General features: G+C 41.4%; 1 protein-coding gene and 2 long non-coding RNA genes across 4 annotated transcripts in view; 2 read left to right on the top strand and 1 right to left on the bottom strand.

Annotated features, from left to right (window-relative positions):
- Window positions 1-938: 938 nt before the first annotated feature.
- On the bottom strand, window positions 939-2,192 carry LOC125787322 (uncharacterized). Its single transcript, XR_007429250.1, has 3 exons — window positions 1,667-2,192; window positions 1,365-1,557; window positions 939-1,260 (listed from the first exon to the last, which is right to left on the bottom strand). It is a non-coding gene; the product is annotated as an uncharacterized LOC125787322 (long non-coding RNA).
- Window positions 2,193-7,855: 5,663 nt separating this feature from the next.
- The window catches only part of adamtsl5 (ADAMTS like 5), a 33,707-nt gene continuing 16,487 nt past the window's right edge, over window positions 7,856-25,075 (top strand). Inside the window, exons 1-5 of one of the 2 annotated variants that reach the window (XM_049471168.1) lie at window positions 7,856-8,635; window positions 12,028-12,100; window positions 20,825-20,982; window positions 21,449-21,509; window positions 22,445-22,550. In XM_049471168.1, the coding sequence (XP_049327125.1) occupies window positions 8,616-8,635; window positions 12,028-12,100; window positions 20,825-20,982; window positions 21,449-21,509; window positions 22,445-22,550 (418 nt within the window). In that variant the 5' untranslated portion in view covers window positions 7,856-8,615. Of the gene's footprint in view, window positions 8,636-12,027; window positions 12,101-19,070; window positions 21,039-21,448; window positions 21,510-22,444; window positions 22,551-25,075 lie in introns of those variants that run through there. The other variant, XM_049471169.1, reaches the window with a different exon arrangement.
- LOC125787245 (uncharacterized) lies at window positions 12,108-13,734 on the top strand. The gene is made up of 3 exons (XR_007429159.1): window positions 12,108-13,125; window positions 13,230-13,286; window positions 13,595-13,734. It is a non-coding gene; the product is annotated as an uncharacterized LOC125787245 (long non-coding RNA).

Raw genomic sequence — 25,075 nt, forward strand, 5'->3', positions numbered from 1 at the left:
ATTTCAGTTATGTTTTCCAAAGGGTGTGCAACCAAACATTAATTTGAGGGTGCCAACAATTTTGTCCGGCCCATTTTTGGTGTTTTGTGTGAAATTATGTCAAATTTGCCTTTTCTTCCTCTGTTTTTTGTGTTGTTCCAATACACACTAAGGAAATAAAAATGTGTATAACAAAACACGTGTAATTGCAATAATTTTCTGGGATAAATACTTCATTTTCTGGGAAAAATTCAGGGGCGCCAACACTTTCAGCCATGACTGTATATCAGTGTCATAACATGGTATCATAATATAGTTATCATGACATGCCTACAGGGCCCAAACATCAAGAATTACAGGCACCTTACACATAATCACAGCACATTGTCTTTAACTTACCTCTTCTCCTTTACTTAGATCCTGTAAATTTTGCGGCTGAGACTGTTGCTGGTCCTTCTTGGCCAGGATTGGGCTGGTTGTGACCCGATTTGTTCTTTCAGTAATGTTCTAAACACAAAAGTAGCATTTGTAAAATTGTATTTATACCCATGGTCTGTTGACAAAATCTGCTAAACATGTTATAATAAAAAGATGAATAAAATTATACCGGTTCCATCTCTATAACAGGAGGCAGGGCAGGCACTATGCCACTGTTAGAAGCTTCTTGTGCAGGAACAGCCTAACAGTGTCAGAAACAATATTTTACATTGCCATCATTGCTTGGTATCAATTCTATGTAGTTCTTTGTTGTTAATAAAGTGAAATGTTGTAATAAAATAATGAACAAAACTGTTCAGGACATGCACTATAGCTTGTGAAACAGAAGTCCCTCGAGACCACACTTTTGTCATATGCTACACACACAGGCTAATATAAATATTCACTGAAAAATATCTGCAGAGATATCTGCAGAGCCCCTGTAAAGCATAGTGACCTTATAAAACAGGTCTGGCCACACACACACCCAGTAACACACAAACTCCCAGTAAACAATCCAGTCCTAGTAAGTACTTAAGTCCTCATGTAGAATGTTTCTGTCACACATGTTGATACACACAGACACTAACTGTGACTGCAAATCTGATGCATGTCCTTGTTGAACACACTGTACTCACAAGACAGGTCTAAGACATACACAGCTTAAATACACAGACTAGCTAAATTCAGTTAAAATGGGTGCCAGTTATTCAAAATAAATTATGTTCACACTTCCCAACGTACCTCAGATATTGTGTTGGACGTCTGCTCTTGGGGATGCAGTTGGTCTCTTTCATTGACTATCTGAAAATGTAAGTATTCAGGCTTCAGATAAAAACAAAATTAATCAGAGCAAAATGCAATTATTACATTTTTTAACTTTTCAATGTACATTATACTGAAAATACCTTGCATCTCCATGGCCACTCAGAGTCACCGTAATTGTATGTAATCTCTTCTCCAGGATTTATGCTTCTTGTTGCAAATAAACACAGATGGGGTTTCCCCACTGTTGTTATTGTTCTCATTTTGCTGTTTGGGTTAAGATGATCATCATTTACAAGTCTCCCCAGAGAGCCATCATCCAGAGAAGCATCAACACTGAAAATATGAATTAGAACAGATTATTTTAGCATTAGAATAAAACACTTTCAACCCCAAAATGATCACTTTGCTATGTTCTTAATTCTTATACAAAAAAAAAACATACCAAAAGAGCTTTCCATTGTAGCGGAATTCAAACATGAATACTTTCAGTGCATCATGATATAATTTCTGTCTGTTTTCAGATTCATGTTTGCTTATCAGGTCCCCTCTGTATTCAAATAAGAAATCTCCCTTATCAAAATGGACACAGCTGAATACCCCACGGCCTACAAAAAAGAGAACATGTTAGGCTAAGATTTTACAGTCCTGAAAGTTTGTGTTGCTTATTGCATATTTATTGACAAACTTTAAGTTCATACCTTTTTCTCAATTTATATATATTTTACATCAAACCCGTCTTTGTCTTTACAAACAGATGTAAAATATGCTGCCTCCTCTTTTGGTTTTACTTTTTTCCTTTGCAGATTCATTGCTGCCATCCTACATAATGGTTCTCCTGTTCCTAACAAAAACATTTTATGCTATTTTTTAGCATAACTTTTTTATTAAATTGTTTATTTGATTAACTCTGTTATTAATATTAATTCAATTTTATTAAATGTAGTTTTTAATGTTGTTCATACAGGTGATGATTGACACTCCTGCATAATAGCAAGACATTAATTGTCTGCAGTGTGCTGACAAGTGATGACCAGAAGAAATCTCATTTCCAGGACAGATGTTAAACAATATTTGTTTTTTATTATTTTTGGTTGCATTGATTAGTTATCTACAAGTAAAAACTAGCTCTCACCCAGCCATTGTAAAGACCATGAACAACAGAGAATGTCTCACAACAGAGAATGACAACACTCACCTAGTCCAACTGAAATGCATAAACAACAGAGAATAGCTAGCTAGACTTCCACTGACAGCCATTTTTAACCACCAAAACAAAAGTAAAATGCCTGAACTTTTACTTAGCCAAACTAGCAACAGCAAATAGCTAAAGGGACACTTAATCAGTCATTTTAAACATCATAAACAAAAGGGAGAGTGTCTAGGACATGTACAAGAGCTTAATAAAAAGAAGTCCCTCGAGACCACAATTTTATTATATACTACACATAGTTAAAGCACAACAGAAAAAGACAAAAGCTAGCTAGCTAAAGCACTGACTTAGTAAAATTAATTAAACCCCACAAACAGAGAACAGCTAGCTAGCTAAAGCACTGACTTAGTAAATTTAATTAAACCCCACAAACAGAGAACAGCTAGCTAGCTAAAGCACTGACTTAGTGAATTTAATTAAACCCCACAAACAGAGAACAGCTAGCTAGCTAAAGCACTGACTTAGTAAATTTAATTAAACCCCACAAACAGAGAACAGCTAGCTAGCTAAAGCACTGACTTAGTATATTTAATTAAACCCCACAAACAGAGAACAGCTAGCTAGCTAAAGCACTGACTTAGTAAATTTAATTAAACCCCACAAACAGAGAACAGCTAGCTAGCTAAAGCACTGACTTAGTGAATTTAATTAAACCCCACAAACAGAGAACAGCTAGCTAGCTAAAGCACTGACTTAGTAAATTTAATTAAACCCCACAAACAGAGAACAGCTAGCTAGCTAAAGCACTGACTTAGTAAATTTAATTAAACCCCACAAACAGAGAACAGCTAGCTAGCTAAAGCACTGACTTAGTGAATTTAATTAAACCCCACAAACAGAGAACAGCTAGCTAGCTAAAGCACTGACTTAGTAAATTTAATTAAACCCCACAAACAGAGAACAGCTAGCTAGCTAAAGCACTGACTTAGTATATTTAATTAAACCCCACAAACAGAGAACAGCTAGCTAGCTAAAGCACTGACTTAGTAAATTTAATTAAACCCCACAAACAGAGAACAGCTAGCTAGCTAAAGCACTGACTTAGTAAAACTAACCCCTATAGACAACAAAAACATGGCTAAATAAGCACTCACCCGGCCATTTTAATCCCCCTGAACAACCTTCTAAAGACTACATATTTATTTTCTGCATTAAAATGTATGCACTGACAAAAAGCAGTTTAAATATGTTTAAAATCAATCTGTTTACCTGAATTTCCAGTCTGCTTCGATGTGCTTGCACTGTGCTGTGTCCTTGCCGTGGTGGTATGACGCACGCTGATTGAAGTAGCTCTCAGCCAATCACAGCTTGAGAAGCCAAAATTAAGCCCAGCCAATCAGGAATCAGCTAATTTTAACACAGAGGTCACACAGGTGCTGTTCCCACACCAGACTACAGGGGCGCAAGACCCAATGTGGAGTTAACACTGTGTTAAGCCGTTTTTGGGGTTTTATGGTATAAAAGGACATTGCGCCAAAATTTGAACAAAAGTTTCCCGCACTTAGATAAGTGCATCTACAGTGCAGGAATTATGAGGACACCGGCCCTGTCCTCATAAACCCAAATGTCCTCGTAATGTCGGTACGTAGTCACCACAAAAACCACAAAAACCAACGCACTCACACACACACACACACACACACACACACACACACTCACACACACACACACACACTCACACACACACTCACACACTCTCACACATACACACACACAAACACACACGCACACAAAAAATACTCACACACACACACTCACACACACACCCACCCACTCACACTCACACCCACCCACTCACACTCACACACACACTCACACACACACACACACACTCACACACACTCACAAAAAATACTCACACACACACACACACACACACGTAACACAATGCCAGCGCTAAATAGAGTTTACAGTTGTTGCACAAAGCCTCAAACTTTAGGTGTAATTTAAATATGTAAATATCATGGTGAATGATTTTCCTTTTAGAATGGTAAATAATGATTTATTGCAGAGTAGTGGATTAAAGTAGTTTTGAGGAAGAATATATATTTATGTATTTATATAATATTTTAGGTTAAATGGTTGAACAGGAAGATTTCACTAATCAGAACTGTGTGTGTTTTATGAGCAGGGAGGCTTTTTTAAAGACCAAACTGTTAATATAGGCAGTTTTCAGTCCAGCAGAGAGGAATGCTCATGAACCGCTGGGAGCACTGGTTTATAGTCGGCATGTTTACAAACCCTGCACCATTAACATCAGCATGTATAAACTCTGCGCTGTCTCTGATTGGCTGCGTGTGGCTGAGCTGAGCTGATTTATATCTGTTTATGTATTTTGGGCAGGGTTTCTGAGCAAGACTTTTAAGAGGCGTGATAAACGAGACCAGGAATGTCCTGCAGAAGCTTCAGTCCTGTTATTAGAAGAATTGCAGGATGTCTGGGGGTTATGTGGTGCTATCGGTTGGAGATAATGTATTTTGAGTAGTATGAGTGAGTTAGCTCTCTGGTTTTATCCCACGCTTTACTTCAGCACAGTGTAAAACCTTGAGATTAAAGACTAATGGAATGTGAGCTGATTTCCTATCAACGACAGGCATGAAGGACTTCTTTCAAGGTCACAGATTCCCTATGTTTCCTTTGAGTGAAACCATAAACAAACCCCAGAAACCTGAAAAAAAAAATATTTCCAGAAAAAAACTCTAGTTCACAATTTTAGTTCCAGGCTCCATATTTTTTATTGAATGAATGAATTCAGACGATAATACAGAACAGGGCATATATAAAAGTGTATGCCGGTTTTGTTGGAGTAACTGTCTCTAATGTCCAGAGAAGACTTTATAATGGAACATTGCTGTAATGGAATAGATTGCAAGAGATTTAGTAAAAGTCAACATGATGGATGATCATTCACAACTCCCCAAATGCAGATCTGTATACAATAGACATAATTTACATAATCTTACAAATCAGTCAAATATAACTCTGATGGGATTTGAGAGAATCTGATTATTTATTTATGCAGTTTATATATTGCAATAGATTCATCATTCCAGAGAACACAGTTCCACTGATCCACAGCTGATCCTCTAGCCTGGTATATAGAGTCCTATTCTATAGGCAATACTGTTATCTAGATAAAACTTGACTGCCTTCTTTAGACGGAGGTGGATAAATATTTTGAGATTTTGTCCCTTCAGCACAAAACTATACAAGCAAACGTAAAACTATAACACATTTTGGCACAAATCCAACAAACTATTCACCATGGCTCCCTCTGTCCTAACCTGGCTGACATTACTACTGTTAACTGCTCATCAGAAAGCAGCAATAAAGCAGACCGCTGGCCTTTGAAGCTAAGCGCTAATGAGGGCTGTATTTCTATCACCTGAGGGAAAATATAGCCCCCGTTAGCCACTGTCTCTCGTATGAAGATGAATGAAACGTCAGAATCCTTTTCACAGGAAACTATGGAATGTCACGCATTCAAAGTCTAAACCTCCTCTAAGTAAAAAGGTAGAAAAACTCCAACATTCTGATGCAGGATCACATGGGAGGAACATGTGTTAGGTGGGTTCCAGATGGGCAATATGGGCTCAGTGTTTTTACAGTACAGCCCACTTTAATCTCGTCTTGACCCAACATGCAGGTTAGAACAGTCCTGTACTACATCTATCTGAGAACATGATTCCACACTGTTTGAATGTTCAAAATACTGAATAATGCATTATTATCAAATTATATTGCTAACAATGCTAAATTGGGACAATGCTAACCTGGGATGTACAACATGGGACATATTTGGTAAGATTCACCATAAAACAGCAGTAAAGGATTGATAAATTAGTTTGTTCAAATTAGTAACTGTTTTTGGGGAATGATTTGAAATTGTGTGAAATGAAATAGTGTGAAATGATCAAATTGAGTGTGTGTGAGTGTGCAAGTATGTGTGAGTGTAAGCATGTAAGTGTGCGAGTGTGAGTGTTAGAGTTTTCTTTTAACTGCTGTTGTATGATTGGTGGATTACATAATTGCAGGAATGCAATGAACTGCTTGGTGTGTATGTTTAACAACACTATTCAACACATCATCAACACATCTCAAACACTGCTACTGAACAATGTCAGGTGGAATCTGTTTACTGTAGGGAAGCATGTTAATGGTTTGGATTGTGTTCATATAATAATAATCAGCTGTATGAATTATTACTGAGGTTTTCCTTATACATGAAGAGTTGATGAGAATCAGATTAGCTAGAGGAATGTTCATTGAGGAAGATGTGGAACACTTGTTCCAGAAAATGTCTCAACAGGCTGGAACAGGTCGGTGTTGCCCTGGGGGTGTTCCACTCCTCCACTCCAGAGAAATACTTAGAGAGGTTGGCCGTGTTCTTCAGGGCCTGTGGAGGAGGAGGAACGTCGCGGGGCGGGGAGCTGATGGGGTATTGTGGCTGATATGAGTTATTTTAAGACCTGTTTCCACGGCTGTATTTCAGGCCTGTCCGACGCTCCTGGTAATAAAAGCTGAAAGTGGGCGGCGGCTGGTCGGTGTCGGGGTGTTTGTGGTCAGTTGTGTAATCAACTTGGCGTGTCGTTGATTTCTACAAATAACTACAGAATATCCCCCTAAATACTGGCTAATATTAGGCCACTTGTTCTCTATAACCTCCACATGGATGAATAACATTTATAAAGACTCTGATAAGACATGCATTATATAAGCAAAAGTATTGAGACAGCTACTCATTTATTGTTCCTTTCTTTAAAATTAAGTGTATTATTTTAATTTTAATAACATGATTGGCTTTCTATAGAGTTCTATATATAGCCCACGCCAGGCATTAGGCAAGGTGCCAGTAGGTTAGTGATATTTATCTTCTCCAGAGAGATCTATTGGATTAGCAATTCTTCTCTATAGGGACTGTACATATCTGTGCCAGTGTTGCAGCGAATAGCTGAATTCATTAATTGGTGGAAACATCCACTAATATTTGGACAGTTATGGTCTGATATACTGAGGGTTATTTGTCAGCAGACTAATTCTTGGGTTCTTTCGCAGGGTTATGTACCTACAGTGGGCGTGTCTTCATAGGCACGTGCGTGTGGGAGGCGTGTCTTACAACTTTTTAGAAGTCTCTATAAGCTGTAATAAGGGTACCCACAGCGTTATATTCCCTACAGGGGCGTGGCTACAGTTCGTATTGGGGGTTCTTGTGTCACTTGTGTGCAGGGGGGTGTCTTAAGAGCTGTTTTCCCTTCAGGGCGGTGTGCGTATGAGGGGGCGTGGTTACAGAGCGGTGTGTGTATGAGAGGGGCGTTGCTACAGAGCGGTGGGTGTATGAGAGGGGCGTGGTTACAGAGCGGTGTGTATGAGAGGGGCGTGGTTACAGAGCGGTGTGTATGAGAGGGGCGTGGTTACAGGGCAGCAGTGGGAGCTGCAGGTGGGCTGTTCTCCAGACTGTAGATCTGCTCTCAGCGCGAGCTGGATCTGCTTTTAATCTGTTTTATTCTTTACAGGAAGAAACGGACTGAAGAGATCGTTTAAAGCTGTTTGGAGTTTTTAGGACTACAGTTTCTGTTCAGGAAGATCCTGGATTCTGGTTTATTCTTCATAAGAAACCTGAAGCTTGGGATTGCTGGACTACAGGGAGTAAAGCGCTGAGTTTAAGTGATCAGAGATCAGAGTGGGGAGCGCAGGTGGAGAGAAAGTGGAGTAGAAGATCATCTGAAGCAGAAGAATCTCTACAGTCAAGAGGCTTCCCACCAGAACCTCACTAGAACCTTACCAGAACCTTACCTGAACTTTACCAGAACTTTACCAGGAGCTCAGTAGCTCATCAGAATGAGTCTAAACCTCTCTAGAGACCTTTGAGCTGAAACTGCCTGCGGATATTTTTACTCTTTGGCCACCTCTCTCTCTATCTCTCTCTCTCTATCTCTCTCTCTCACTCTCTCTCTCTCTCTCTCTCTCTCACACTCTCTCTATCTCTCTCTCTCTGGAGAAGAAGAGTAGGACTTTGGATCTGAGCTGCTGATAGCTGGAACTGGCTGGTCTGAAGATTATGGGAGAACTTCAGTTCACTGGGAGTTTGGAAGTGAAGCTCTTTGGGATCCCACAGTTCCCTTTTCATATTTTAGCTGCAGATTCTTAGATTCCAAGATTTTGAAGCACTTGAAGAACAAGGATGCCAAAGTCACAAACCAGGTAAGAGAGTTTACACAGTTTTCATATTGTCTATTTATACAGTAACAGTCGAAAGTTTGGACACAGCTCTATTAATGGTTTTCTTCCTTACTTTATTTAAAACATTGAATGCAAAGAGATGTGTCTAAATTTCCCACTGATAGAGGCACCAGCCTCCCTTCTTCTTATCCTGAAGCTCCATCACTCAGAAACAGGGTCAGTCTGGACTCATCAGACCACATGACCTTCCTCCCTTTCTCCAGAATCCAGTCTTTATGGTCTCTAAAGCTGTTTTAGCCACCTGTTGAAAAACCATTTACAACTCATCAGCTCCTTCACTGCATTGTGTGTGGAAAAGCTCTAACTTTCACTATTAAAAATATTCCTGAGTTCTAGTGTTTTTTTCTACCATTTGTTTTTACTAAATGTTTAAATAATTGCTGATCTGGAAGATGATGTTCTCCCACTGTACTTCAACTGATATTAATATGTTGGACAATTCTTAACCTGACTTAAGTAGTTTCAGCTACAATCTCTTTAGATCATAAATTAATTGACCCTTCTAAAACAGAAAAACATATTTTCCACGACCACAGGATGAGTCGTTCCACATAATTTTTTGATAAATGAAATGATTCTCCCTGCATCAGTAATGGTTAAATAAATTGTTACCAGCTGAAACATAACTTCACAAAACATCACTTCTGCAACATGTGCTGCTGTTTTGTCATTTTCTGTAAAACACTACATAATATTTTACATTGTTGCTTAAAAGTTTTTGCACACATTAGAATTTTGTATCTATATTTCTGCATAACTTTGACCTGAAACTTAGGTAGGTAGATAAGAAGAAACAAATCAGACAGATGAGACAAAAATATTAGATTTGCTCTTTTATTTATTTACTTATATAAGCGATCCAATATTACAGATCTGTAAGTGGTAGCGAATAAGCTAATAATTTGAAGAAGAAATTACAGTCAGGTGTTTTTTTGGTAATGGGATGATAATCAGGTGTGAGTGGGCGGAGCCTGTTTTATTTAAAGAACAGGGATCTATAAAAGTCTGCTCTTCACAATGCATTTGTGAAAATGCATTACAACACAAACAACAGAGATTGTTGAGGAGCTCAAAAAAAGAGTTGTTGCTCATCAGACTAAAAAACATTACAAAAACATCACTAAAAAGTTTAAAATCCACCAATTCACAGATCACAGTGGAAATTCAAGCCCATTTTCTCCCTTCCCAAGAAAGGTCAGACAGCACAGTAGTGTTAGGCTTCTGTGAACAAATATTTATTAATGTAATGTGTTGTAATAACTTAATATTTGCAGATTTTTTTTTGTGCAAATGCTTCATAATAATTATTTTAAAATGTACAAAGTCGGCTCTTCAGTGAAGCCTCGATATCTTTATTACATATGAAAAAAATGTCCAAGACAAACGACTGATCTCAGAAACCTGAAGGGATTTTATTTGTTTTTAAATTCTGGAAGTGTAAATGCGATGGGTGGTTTAGATTCACTGAAACACTGTATGGAAAGTAAAGGTTTTGTTTTATATACTAACTATATGTATCACTGTTAAATAATGAGTTTATCTGGAGTATATGCCTCTACTATCTAATTGATTTTGACAGGAACCATAGTGAGTTAAGGTGACCAGGATGATCCTCAATCTCTACTTCATTCCCAAAACAGTATTTTGCTTTCCTGGAAAAACTCTCTCTCTCTCTCTCTCTCTCTCTCTCTATATATATATATATATATATATATATATATATATATATTTACATATGTGTGTGTGTGTGTATTGAGCACACTCAGCAGGGGTCAGGGGTCAGTACTCACCTGTTCACTATGCATCTGAACATCTGAACATCTGAACAATGCACTGTTACTGACCTAAATGAACTGGCTGATGACCTCATAGCCTTTAACAGCAGGCCTCTTGACCTCCAGTCAGATATGTAGGACAGATCTCTGCGTGTTGTGGGGAGGGGGTGTTTGGGGGGGGGGGGGGTGTTTGGGGAGGTTCTGGTCTTGGGTGCCGAACCAACCTGCAGCTGATTTGCATACCTGAAAAGAGGTTTAGTGGGTTAGATAATACATATACACACACAACAAATCAGAAAACATTTTTATTTTATTTGTTACCTCTAGATGTTTTATCTGCCCTTAAACTTAATTTAATTTATTAATAAAACATCAATTCCTACATTTAGGACCCAAAACACATTCCAAACAACTGTTCGGACGGTTAAGCATTTCCCAAATTTTAATGTTATCGTTACTCCTCAAAACAGTTATTTTGTCCCATTCTTCCTGTAAACACGTCTGAAGGTGTGTAACAGGATGGGGTGATTATTATTATTGCAGGACTGCAGGCAGATCAGTCCATTACCAGAACCCTCTTCTTCCAGCTGAGTCTTTATAATAGTGAGAGCAGCGTGTGGTTTAACATCATCTTGTAGAAAACTGGATGAAAATCCCTGTAAAAGACGTGGTTTTGGAAGCAGCATGTGTTGCTCTATTAATGCTGCATCACAGAAGCTAATGACACAGAATGACAGAGCCTGGCTTTCTGGTCTTTTATCTTATATACTGATTAGTCTAAAGTCTGGAGTCCAGAAAATGTGCAAAATCTTCTCACTTATTTCTTATAAGCAGCAGATCTTCCTAGATGTTTATTAATAAATAAAATAAAGTAGAGCAGATTAAACATGAAATATCTTGGGTTCATACTGTCGACAATCAAATAAATTCCAAAGTAAATGTAGGAAATATTTTAATTATTACTGTTCCTATCGTTTGTGATTTGAGTTTTTATGTGTAAAGACATTTTTTAAGGTTCAATAATTTAGATTTTCATATAAGTATGCAGAAGTTTTTTACTGATGTCATGACTTTTATTATCTCTTTCCATTTAAACTAAAGAGCAAAAAAATGATCTCTGTTTTGAAAGAACTGCTTGAACAGCTTTATTTGTAGGAGTGTTAAAGTTCTTTAATTGAAAGTAAGTTCATATAATTTCTGCAGTCTGGAATATTTATACAATCAGGATGAAATGAAGCGAATCCCCTGCGTCTCGGGGGAAGGGGCGGAGTCTGGGGGAGTGCGTGGTTTCATTGGCTGGCTGGGGCTCTGGGTCTAAGCGAAGAGAAGCTTTTGAAGATTAAAGTTTCCTGATCTGATGTTAAATATGATGAGAGAGACGTTTTTTCCTGTGAATCTGATTCAGATCTGCAGGGTCGACTTTACTCTGAGTTAAATGACTCTGTTAATATAGTTTTCAATATTTCACACATTTAACATTCTCTGATCTCTGTCTGCTGACCAATCACAGGGCAGCACCGTGTGTGATGCGTGAGTTGGAGGTAATTGATTGATGCTGTTTGTTTTATCTGTCTGTAGGAATCTGTCTTTGTGCCGGTCGCTCATCATCGTTATGCTGTTGGTGTCGCCGGTTTGTCCGTTCTCTCATCAGGTAACAGAACACAGAACTCTTTTCACTTTTTCTAAGCTTGAGTGACAGCTGTGGGTGGAGCTGCTTGTGGAGGGTAGAATTTACAGCTCTATACTTGCTGACCTTTGACCCCTACAGTAATTTTCCCCTTGGACTCAGGGCTCGACCTGAATCTGACAAAACTTTCATTTGCATGTATACCATTTCATTATTTCATATATATATATGTTTCAATGCTGATGATACCAAGCAATGAAGTGTTTCTGTTATTTTGTCCCATTCTTCCTGTAAACACATATTAAGGTTTCTGGATCCTCTTCTTCCAGCTGAGTCTTTATAATAATGAGAGCAGCGTGTAAAAGACGTGGTTTTGGAAGCAGCATGTGTTGCTCTATTAATTCTGCATCACAGAAGCTCCTGACCTAAACCCAGACCATGAACCTGGATACAGTCAAGTTTTAGTCTGAATTTCTCTTTTTGTAATCCTGATCAGGTCTGAGCTCAGTTTGTTCCCACTGTGTGATCATTGATTATCCAGGTTTAGTTTAGTACAGAAGTGGGCGGAGCTTCTGGTCATGGTGAACATAAGGCTTGTGTTGTGTACAGTAGTAAAGTTGTAGTAAAGTGGTATTAGTGAATATAGTAACTCTGTATTGTAGAGAAGTGGGCGGAGCTTTGTAAGTGGTATTAGTGAATATAGTAACTCTGTATTGTAGAGAAGTGGGCGGAGCTTTGTAAGTGGTATTAGTGAATATAGTAACTCTGTTTTGTAGAGAGGTGGGCGGAGCTTTGTAAGTGGTATTAGTGAATATAGTAACTCTGTTTTGTAGAGAGGTGGGCGGAGCTTTGTAAGTGGTATTAGTGAATATAGTTTTGCAGAGAGGTGGGCGGAGCTTTGTATATGGTATTAGTGAATATAGTTTTGTAGAGAAGTGGGCGGAGCTTTGTAAGTGGTATTAGTTAATATAGTAACTCTGTATTGTAGAGAAGTGGGCGGAGCTTTGTATATGGTATTAGTGAATATAGTAACTGTGTATTGTAGAGAAGTGGGCGGAGCTTTGTAAGTGGTATTAGTGAATACAGTAACTGTTTTGTAGAGAGGTGGGCGGAGCTTTGTAAGTGGTATTAGTGAATATAGTTTTGTAGAGAGGTGGGCGGAGCTTTGTAAGTGGTATTAGTGAATATAGTAACTCTGTTTTATAGAGATGTGGGCGGAGCTTTGTAAGTGGTATTAGTGAATATAGTTTTGTAGAGAGGTGGGCGGAGCTTTGTAAGTGGTATAAGTGAATATAGTAACTGTTTTGTAGAGAAGTGGGCGGAGCTTTGTAAGTGGTATTAGTGAATATAGTTTTGCAGAGAGGTGGGCGGAGCTTTGTATATGGTATTAGTGAATATAGTTTTGTAGAGAAGTGGGCGGAGCTTTGTAAGTGGTATTAGTGAATATAGTAACTGTTTATTGTAGAGAAGTGGGCGGAGCTTTGTAAGTGGTATTAGTGAATATAGTTTTGTAGAGAGGTGGGCGGAGCTTTGTTAGTGGTATTAGTGAATATAGTTTTGTAGAGAGGTGGGCGGAGCTTTGTAAGTGGTATTAGTGAATATAGTTTTGTAGAGAGGTGGGCGGAGCTTTGTAAGTGGTATTAGTGAATATAGTTTTGTAGAGAGGTGGGCGGAGCTTTGTTAGTGGTATTAGTGAATATAGTTTTGTAGAGATTGTTGGTGATAAAGGTGTTGAGTATCAGCTGGTGTTAAATGGTGGATCTTGATGCAGTGAGTCTGAGCGGTCGGAGATACAAGGTTTCAGCTTAGGCTTGTGCTCTTACCCTTTAAGCACCAAAAACTCCTCCCCATTTCTTGAATGGTTTAATGATATTATGGGATGTAGAGGGAGAAATATGCAAATATCTTTCAGTCTTTCTTTGAGGAACATTGTTTTTAAACATCATTTTTTTACGGATTTGTTACAAACTGGATCCTCTGATCATCTTCACTCCTGTTTAAAATCACACCATTATTTAGGTTTTGTTTCATTAAAACTCTGGAACTCAACTTTGTTTGGAATTTGCTTTGGGTCTAAAATTCAGAAATGAGAGTTGAGCAGATAAAACCTGGTTCTGGTTAAACCCAACAGGACGTGTGGTGTATGTGTGCGGATCACAGTGTGCAGGTTTGGTGTGTGAGTCACTACAGTGTAGTTTATTTGTGGGTGTGAATTCAGAGTTGTGATAACTACAGTATATGAACACGATTTATCGCCCAACCCTGAGGCGTTCCCTACAGCGCAACACCTCGTTCACACCCAGATTCTTTGTAGACAGACCGATTCCAGAGTCAACATTCCTCACGCTGCATTGTCTGTAGGAGAGAACTGACATTCCCGAGGTTAAAGGTCCGTTTCATTAATCCGGCCTCCCCGCCGGACCCGTGGTGGACTGTTATCAACACTAATTAGAGTCTCCGGCGCTGTAATGAGGCCGGGTTCGGGTCGCCGCTGCAGTCCTGGTGGTTTAAGAGCTTGGTGTATCAGGGAGGTCATTTTTCTCAGATTAAGAGAACAGCAAAGACCACCGACCTTCTGACCTCGCTCATCTTCCTCTCCTCCTGCAGAAAAGTATTTAATCTTAATCTCCACATAGATTAATCTCTTGAGGAATATTCAGAAAAATGCTAAACTATTACTCAACGTGTTGTTGATTTAATTTAACTTAATTTAACAAAATACTCTCTTATCTCTCAGTTTGAGTTAAGCTCCAAAAACAGTAGAGCTGCAGCTGAAATGAATTAAATATAATGTCAGATTTTTCTCATTAGATGAATAAAATAAATCACGGGACATTATTATTAATAGCCTGAAAACAACTACTACACACTACACACACACATTCACACACACACACACACACACATTCACACACACACACACACACACACACACACACACACACAAACACACATTCACACACACACACACACACACACACACACACATTCACACACACACACATTCACACACACACACATTCACACACACACACACACACACACACACACATTCACACACACACACACACACACACACACACATTCACACACACACACACACATTCACACACACACACACACACACACACACACACACACACACACACACACACACATTCACACACACACACACACACACACACACACATTCACACACACACACACACATTCACACACACACACACACACACACACACACATTCACACACACACACACACACATTCACACACACACACACACACACACACATTCACACACACACACACACACATTCACACACACACACACACACACACATTCACACACACACACACACACATTCACACACACACACACACACACACACACACACACACATTCACACACACACACACACACACACACACACATTCACACACACACACACACATTCACACACACACACACACACACACACACACATTCACACACACACACACACACATTCACACACACACACACACACATTCACACACACACACACACACACACACACACATTCACACACACACACACACACACACACACACACATTCACACACACACACACACACACACATTCACACACACACACACACACACACACACACACATTCACACACACACACACACACACACACATTCACACACACACACACACACACACATTCACACACACACACACACACACACACATTCACACACACACACACACACATTCACACACACACACACACACACACACACACATTCACACACACACACACACACATTCACACACACACACACACACATTCACACACACACACACACACATTCACACACACACACACACACACACATTCACACACACACTACACACACACATTCACACACACACACACACACACACACACATTCACACACACACACACACACATTCACACACACACACACACACACACACACACATTCACACACACACACACACACACACACATTCACACACACACACACACACACATTCACACACACACACACACACACATTCACACACACACACACACATTCACACACACACACACACATTCACACACACACACACACACACACACATTCACACACACACACACACACACACACACACACATTCACACACACACACACACACACACACACATTCACACACACACACACACACATTCACACACACACACACACACACACACATTCACACACACACACACACACATTCACACACACACACACACACACACACACACACACATTCACACACACACACACACACACACACACACACACACATTCACACACACACACACACACACATTCACACACACACACACACACACATTCACACACACACACACACACATTCACACACACACACACACATTCACACACACACACACACACACACACACACACACACACACACACACATTCACACACACACACACACACACACATTCACACACACACACACACACACACACACACACACACACACATACACACACACACACACACACACACACATTCACACACACACACACACACACATTCACACACACACACACACTCACACACACACACACACACACATTCACACACACACACACACACACATTCACACACACACACACACACACACATTCACACACACACACACACACACACACACACATTCACACACACACACACACACACATTCACACACACACACACACACACATTCACACACACACACACACACACACACATTCACACACACACACACACACACACACACACATTCACACACACACACACACACACATTCACACACACACACACACACACACACACATTCACACACACACACACACACACACACACACATTCACACACACACACACACACACATTCACACACACACACACACACACACATTCACACACACACACACACACACATTCACACACACACACACACACACACACACACACATTCACACACACACACACACACACATTCACACACACACACACACACACACACATTCACACACACACTACACACACACATTCACACACACACACACACACACACACACATTCACACACACACACACACACACACATTCACACACACACACACACACATTCACACACACTACACACACATTCACACACACACACACACACACATTCACACACACACACACACACACACACATTCACACACACACACACACACATTCACACACACACACACACACACATTCACACACACACACACACACACACACACACACACACATTCACACACACACACACACACACACACATTCACACACACACACACACACACACATTCACACACACACACACACACACACACACACACACACACACATTCACACACACACACACACACACACATTCACACACACACACACACACATTCACACACACACACACACACACACACACACACACACACACATTCACACACACACACACACACACACACACACATTCACACACACACACACACACATTCACACACACACACACACACACACACACATTCACACACACACACACACACACACACACACACACACACACACACATTCACACACACACACACACACACATTCACACACACACACACACACACACATTCACACACACACACACACACACATTCACACACACACACACACACATTCACACACACACACACATTCACACACACACACACACACACACACACACACACACACACACACATTCACACACACACACACATTCACACACACACACACACACATTCACACACACACACACACTACACACACATTCACACACACACACACACACATTCACACACACACACACACTACACACACATTCACACACACACACACACACACACACACACACACACACATAGGGAAGGCTGATTTCAGAAACTTCCATCAGTCTGGGGGACAGGAGACGTGAGATCCTGAGGGTGGAGCATCCATCAGTATCGGGGGTCAGACACTCCACCCTCCACAAACCTGACCAGACACCAGCATCCACCCACTCCACCCTCCACAACACCAGCATCCACCCACTCCACCCTCCACAACACCAGCATCCACCCACACCACCCTCCACAACACCAGCATCCACCCACTCTACCCTCCACAAACCTGACCAAACACCAGCATCCACCCACACCACCCTCCACAACACCAGCATCCACCCACTCCACCCTCCACAACACCAGCATCCACCCACTCCACCCTCCACAACACCAGTATCTGCCCACTCCACCCTCCACAACACCAGCATCCACCCACTCCACCCTCCACAAACCTGACCAAACACCACCAGCATCCGCCCACTCCACCCTCCACAACACCAGCATCCACCCACTCTACCCTCCACAAACCTGACTAAACACCACCAGCATCCGCCCACTCCACCCTCCACAACACCAGCATCCACCCACTCTACCCTCCACAAACCTGACCAAACACCAGCATCCACCCACTCCACCCTCCACAAACCTGACCAAACACCAGCATCCACCCACACCACCCTCCACAACACCAGCATCCACCCACTCCACCCTCCACAACACCAGTATCTGCCCACTCCACCCTCCACAACACTAGCATCCACCCACTCCACCCTCCACAAACCTGACCAAACACCAGCATCCACCCACTCCACCCTCCACAAACCTGAGTGATCAAACAACACCAGCATCCACCCACTTCACCCTCCACAACACCAGCATCCACCCACTCCACCCTCCACAACACCAGCATCCACCCACTCCACTCCACCCTCCACAACACCAGCATCCACCCACTCCACCCTCCACAACACCAGCATCCACCCACTCCACCCTCCACACACCTGATCAAACACCAGCATCCACCCACTCCACCCTCCACAAACCTGAGTGATCAAACAACACCAGCATCCACCCACTTCACCCTCCACAACACCAGCATCCACCCACTCCACCCTCCACAACACCAGCATCCACCCACTCCACTCCACCCTCCACAACACCAGCATCCACCCACTTCACCCTCCACAACACCAGCATCCACCCACTCCACCCTCCACAACACCAGCATCCACCCACTCCACTCCACCCTCCACAACACCAGCATCCACCCACTTCACCCTCCACAACACCAGCATCCACCCACTCCACCCTCCACAACACCAGCATCCACCCACTCCACTCCACCCTCCACAACACCAGCATCCACCCACTCCACCCTCCACAACACCAGCATCCACCCACTCCACCCTCCACACACCTGATCAAACACTAGCATCCACCCACTCCACCCTCCACAACACCAGCATCCACCCACTCCACCCTCCATAAACGTGAGTAACCAAACACCACCAGCATCTCAGTTTACCCACAATTCCCTCTGTCCATGAAGCCCTGGATCTGCAGCCGTATCTACAGGGAAAAAGATGAATCAGTAGCAGCAGATGTAGGAGGTGCAGTAATGTAGTCCAGCAGGTGATCAGGTGTTGGAACACTGATAGCAGGACTGCAGGTCTGATGAAGGGAAGCTCTGTGTTAAAGCGTTAATGGAGCTTCCTGTCGGCTCAGAGCTCAGCCAATAAACCGGAGCTTCACTAATGTCAGACACGGCAGCGCTGCCAACCAGCAGGAAGCGTTTGGGATTCACCTGATACCCAAAGTCCTGAGTATAGAGGGTCTGTCGTTCTGAATGTGAAGTAAAATTAACTTACATTTTTTCAGAGTAATAAAATTAATTTCTTACAGTATTAATATTTTATTTATTTATTTATATAAGTTGTGAAGAACAGGATGAAAATAAGGAGGAGAATAATAAAATATACAGAGAAACAGGTACAGGACTACAGGGTATCATCTGTGTAATAAATCCTTATTTTATTTTATTGTAGTTATTAAAGACTGTATAATGTAGTGTATAGTGTAGTGTATAGTGTAGTGTATAGTGTAGTGTATAATGTAGTGTATATTGTATAGTGTAGTGTATAATGTAGTGTATAGTGTAGTGTATAATGTAGTGTATAGTGTAGTGTATAGTGTAGTGTATAATGTAGTGTATAGTGTAGTGTATAGTGTAGTGTATAGTGTAGTGTATAATGTAGTGTATAGTGTAGTGTATAGTGTAGTGTATAGTGTAGTGTATAATGTAGTGTATATTGTATAGTGTAGTGTATAATGTAGTGTATAGTGTAGTGTATAATGTAGTGTATAGTGTAGTGTATAGTGTAGTGTATAATGTAGTGTATAGTGTAGTGTATAGTGTAGTGTGTAGTGTAGTGTATAATGTAGTGTATAGTGTATAGTGTAGTGTATAATGTAGTGTATAGTGTATAGTGTAGTGTATAGTGTAGTGTATAGTGTAGTGTATAGTGTAGTGTGTAGTGTAGTGTATAATGTAGTGTATAGTGTATAGTGTAGTGTATAATGTAGTGTATAGTGTATAGTGTAGTGTATAGTGTAGTGTATAGTGTAGTGTATAGTGTAGTGTGTAGTGTAGTGTATAGTGTAGTGTATAGTGTAGTGTATAATGTAGTGTATAGTGTAGTGTATAATGTAGTGTATAGTGTAGTGTATAGTGTAGTGTATAATGTAGTGTATAGTGTATAATGTAGTGTATAGTAATATGAATTCTAATTCCTCTTGTCTCTGTTTGTCAGTCTGAGGTTCAGATTCGCCGGCCGGTCGTCGGCCGTTTGGCTCGGGTTCCACAGCAGCTCTATAATAGGAACGAGTGGACCCCGTGGGCCGGCTGGTCCGAGTGTTCCCGCTCCTGTGGAGGCGGGGCTTCCATCCGAAGACGCACCTGCATCACCAAGTAATGCGCATATGCAGCGCATCCAGTCATATCAGTCAGCTCTTTACCCAATCAGAGTGAGGCATTAAATTGACTTATTTTCAAACACTTCAGCCATATTAAATCATCAGCATAAATTACAAAGAATCGTCCAAATATCCAACATATCCGAAAACTTATATTTTACTTATATTTTAATGGAAGTTAATTTACTATCATCTGTAAATTTTACTGCTGAAAAAACTTCTCAATCTCTATTTTTTCGTCCAAATTTATACATTATTTAAACTATTTAGAAAATATTTAGAAATCATGTGTAGGTTCACTTGTAGTTTTTGAACAGCTGTATTTGTGTTCAGACCTCATGACTCCTGATATCATCACAGAATTTATAAATGAAATCTCAGTCTAAATCAATAATGGAGAATTAGTTTACTCTGGATTTTGCATGTCAGTATTTTTCTGACCTGTGTTTGTTGTGCTGCAGGAATCCAGTTGGAGCACCGTGTTTAGGTGAACCCAGACAGTATAAAATCTGCAGTAGAGAGGTACAGATCAATATTTCACAACATTATTTTATCAATTATTTTATCAATAATTTAGAGAAGATTCTGTATCATGCCTTTTAACCACGGCGCATGGGCACATACATTCTGAGTAGATTTCTTTGTTGTCATTCTGTCAACATCAGAGGGCTACCTTAAGCCCAAGCTCTGGTGATCACTTTTTAGTAGAAGAAGTGAGCATTGTTACAGGTACAGGTGTTACAGTTTGTTTGTTGTTGACGAGCTGTTTGAGTATTTTAAGTTATTTTATTGGCAAACAAAAAGGATATATTTGTTTGCACTGCTGTTGTTCTGGGGATTGAATGGATGATGGAGAGTAAAATAGAGGGTCTTGAACCACCGGCTCCAAATTTATTAGACGTGTTCATGGGAGCGAAGAACAGTAATGAACAGCTCACTCTGTGAGGCTTTTGATTGGCCCACCGCTATTAATTCCCTGTAAATCAATCCTGCAATGAACTTTGACTCTTCATCCGGAGATCAGTCTGTATAATTTTGTTTTGTTTAAACAGAGACTCGTCTGATTCAGGGACTAAAGATCTCTGCCTGAGAATTGGTTGTATATTGAGGTGTAAATATTTTTAAGTGTAAAAACATATTTTCTGCATATGGAAAAATTTATGATGTTTCATTCGTCCAACATGCTGATGTTTAAAGTCTCCTCAGAAATTGTGATCGACCTTTTTTTGAAAAAAGTTTGTTACATGTTTTTATAGACAAATAAGGAATTAACTACATAAGATCAAAGGGTTTCACTAAAATAACTTAGATTATAGTTTCATGTGTGTGTGTGTGTATATATATGTGTGTGTATGTATGTGTGTGTGTGTGTGTACGTGTGTGTGTATGTGTGTGTATGTGTGTGTGTGTACGTGTGTGTGTATGTGTGTGTATGTGTGTGTGTGTGTGTTCTTCAGGCGTGTCCTCCTGGATCAGTAGAGTTTAGGGAGCTGCAGTGCCGGGCGTTTGATGATCAGCCGCTAATCGCGGGGAGCAGCTACAGATGGACGACCTTCCATGGAGGTCAGTCACTACTATACCTCACACACTACTCTACCTCACACACACCTCTACCTCACACACTACTGTACCTCACACACACTACTATACCTCACACACTACTGTACCTCACACACACCTCTACCTCACACACTACTGTACCTCACACACACTACTATACCTCACACACTACTGTACCTCACACACACTACTATACCTCACACACTACTGTACCTCACACACACTACTATACCTCACACACTACTCTACCTCACACACACCTCTACCTCACACACTACTGTACCTCACACACACTACTATACCTCACACACTACTATACCTCACACACACCTCTACCTCACACACTACTGTACCTCACACACTACTATACCTCACACACTACTGTACCTCACACACACCTCTACCTCACACACTACTGTACCTCACACACACTACTATACCTCACACACTACTGTACCTCACACACACTACTATACCTCACACACTACTGTACCTCACACACTACTATACCTCACACACTACTGTACCTCACACACACCTCTACCTCACACACTACTGTACCTCACACACACCTCTACCTCACACACTACTGTACCTCACACACACTACTATACCTCACACACTACTGTACCTCACACACACTATTATACCTCACACACACCTCTACCTCACACACACCTCTACCTCACACACTACTGTACCTCACACACTACTATACCTCACACACACCTCTACCTCACACACTACTATACCTCACACACACCTCTACCTCACACACTACTGTACCTCACACACACTACTATACCTAACACACTACTCTACCTCACACACTACTGTACCTCACACACTACTATACCTCACACACACCTCTACCTCACACACTACTATACCTCACACACACCTCTACCTCACACACTAACCTACCTCACACACTACTATATCTCACACACTACTCTACCACACACACCTCTAACTCACACACACTTCTACCTCACACACTACTATACCTCACACACACCTCTACCTCACACACTACTGTACCTCACACACACCTCTACCTCACACACACCTCTACCTCACACACTACTGTACCTCACACACTACTATACCTCACACACACCTCTACCTCACACACTACTATACCTCACACACACCTCTACCTCACACACTAATCTACCTCACACACTACTATACCTCACACACTACTCTACCACACACACCTCTAACTCACACACACCTCTACCTCACACACACCTCTACCTCACACACTACTCTACCTCACACACACCTCTACCTCACACACAACTCTACCTCACACACTACTCTACCTCACACACACCTCTACCTCACACACTACTGTACCTCACACACTACTCTACCTCACACACAACTCTACCTCACACACTACTGTACCTCACACACAACTCTACCTCACACACTACTATACCTCACACACACCTCTACCTCACACACAACTCTACCTCACACACTACTATACCTCACACACACCTCTACCTCACACACAACTTTACATCACACACTACTGTACCTCACACCACTCTACCTCACACACTACTCTACCTCACACACACCTCTACCTCACACACTACTGTACCTCACACACTACTCTACCTCACACACACCTCTACCTCACACACAACTCTACATCACACACTACTGTACCTCACACCACTCTACCTCACACACTACTGTACCTCACACACAACTCTACCTCACACACTACTGTACCTCACACACTACTCTACCTTACACACACCTCTACCTCACACACACCTCTACCTCACACACTACTGTACCTCACACACACCTCTACCTCACACACAACTCTACCTCACACACTACTATACCTCACACCCTGCTCTACCTCACACACTGCTATACCTCACACACTACTGTACCTCACACACACCTCTACCTCACACACACCTCTACCTCACACACTACAGTACCTCACACACTACTCTGCCTCACACACGACTGTACCTCACACACACCTCTACATCACACACTACTTTACCTCACACACACCTCTACCTCATACACAACTCTACCTCACACACTACTGTACCTCACACACTACTCTACCTCACACACCTCTACCTCACACACAACTCTACCTCACACACTACTATACCTCACACCCTGCTCTACCTCACACACTGCTATACTTCACACACTACTGTACCTCACACACTACTCTACCTCACACACACCTCTACCTCACACACACCTCTACCTCACACACAACTCTACCTCACACACACCTCTACCTCACACACTACTGTAACTCACACACTACTCTACCTCACACACCTCTACATCACACACTACTGTACCTCACACACTACTCTACCTCACACACACCTCTACCTCACACACTACTGTGCCTCACATACTACTCTACCTCACACACACCTCTACCTTACACACTACTGTACCTCACATACTACTCTACCTCACACACAACTCTACCTCACACACTACTCTACCTCACACACACCTCTACC

This window comes from Astyanax mexicanus, chromosome 23, assembly GCF_023375975.1.
Source record: "Astyanax mexicanus isolate ESR-SI-001 chromosome 23, AstMex3_surface, whole genome shotgun sequence".
In the NCBI taxonomy this organism is placed as follows: Eukaryota; Metazoa; Chordata; class Actinopteri; order Characiformes; family Acestrorhamphidae; genus Astyanax; species Astyanax mexicanus.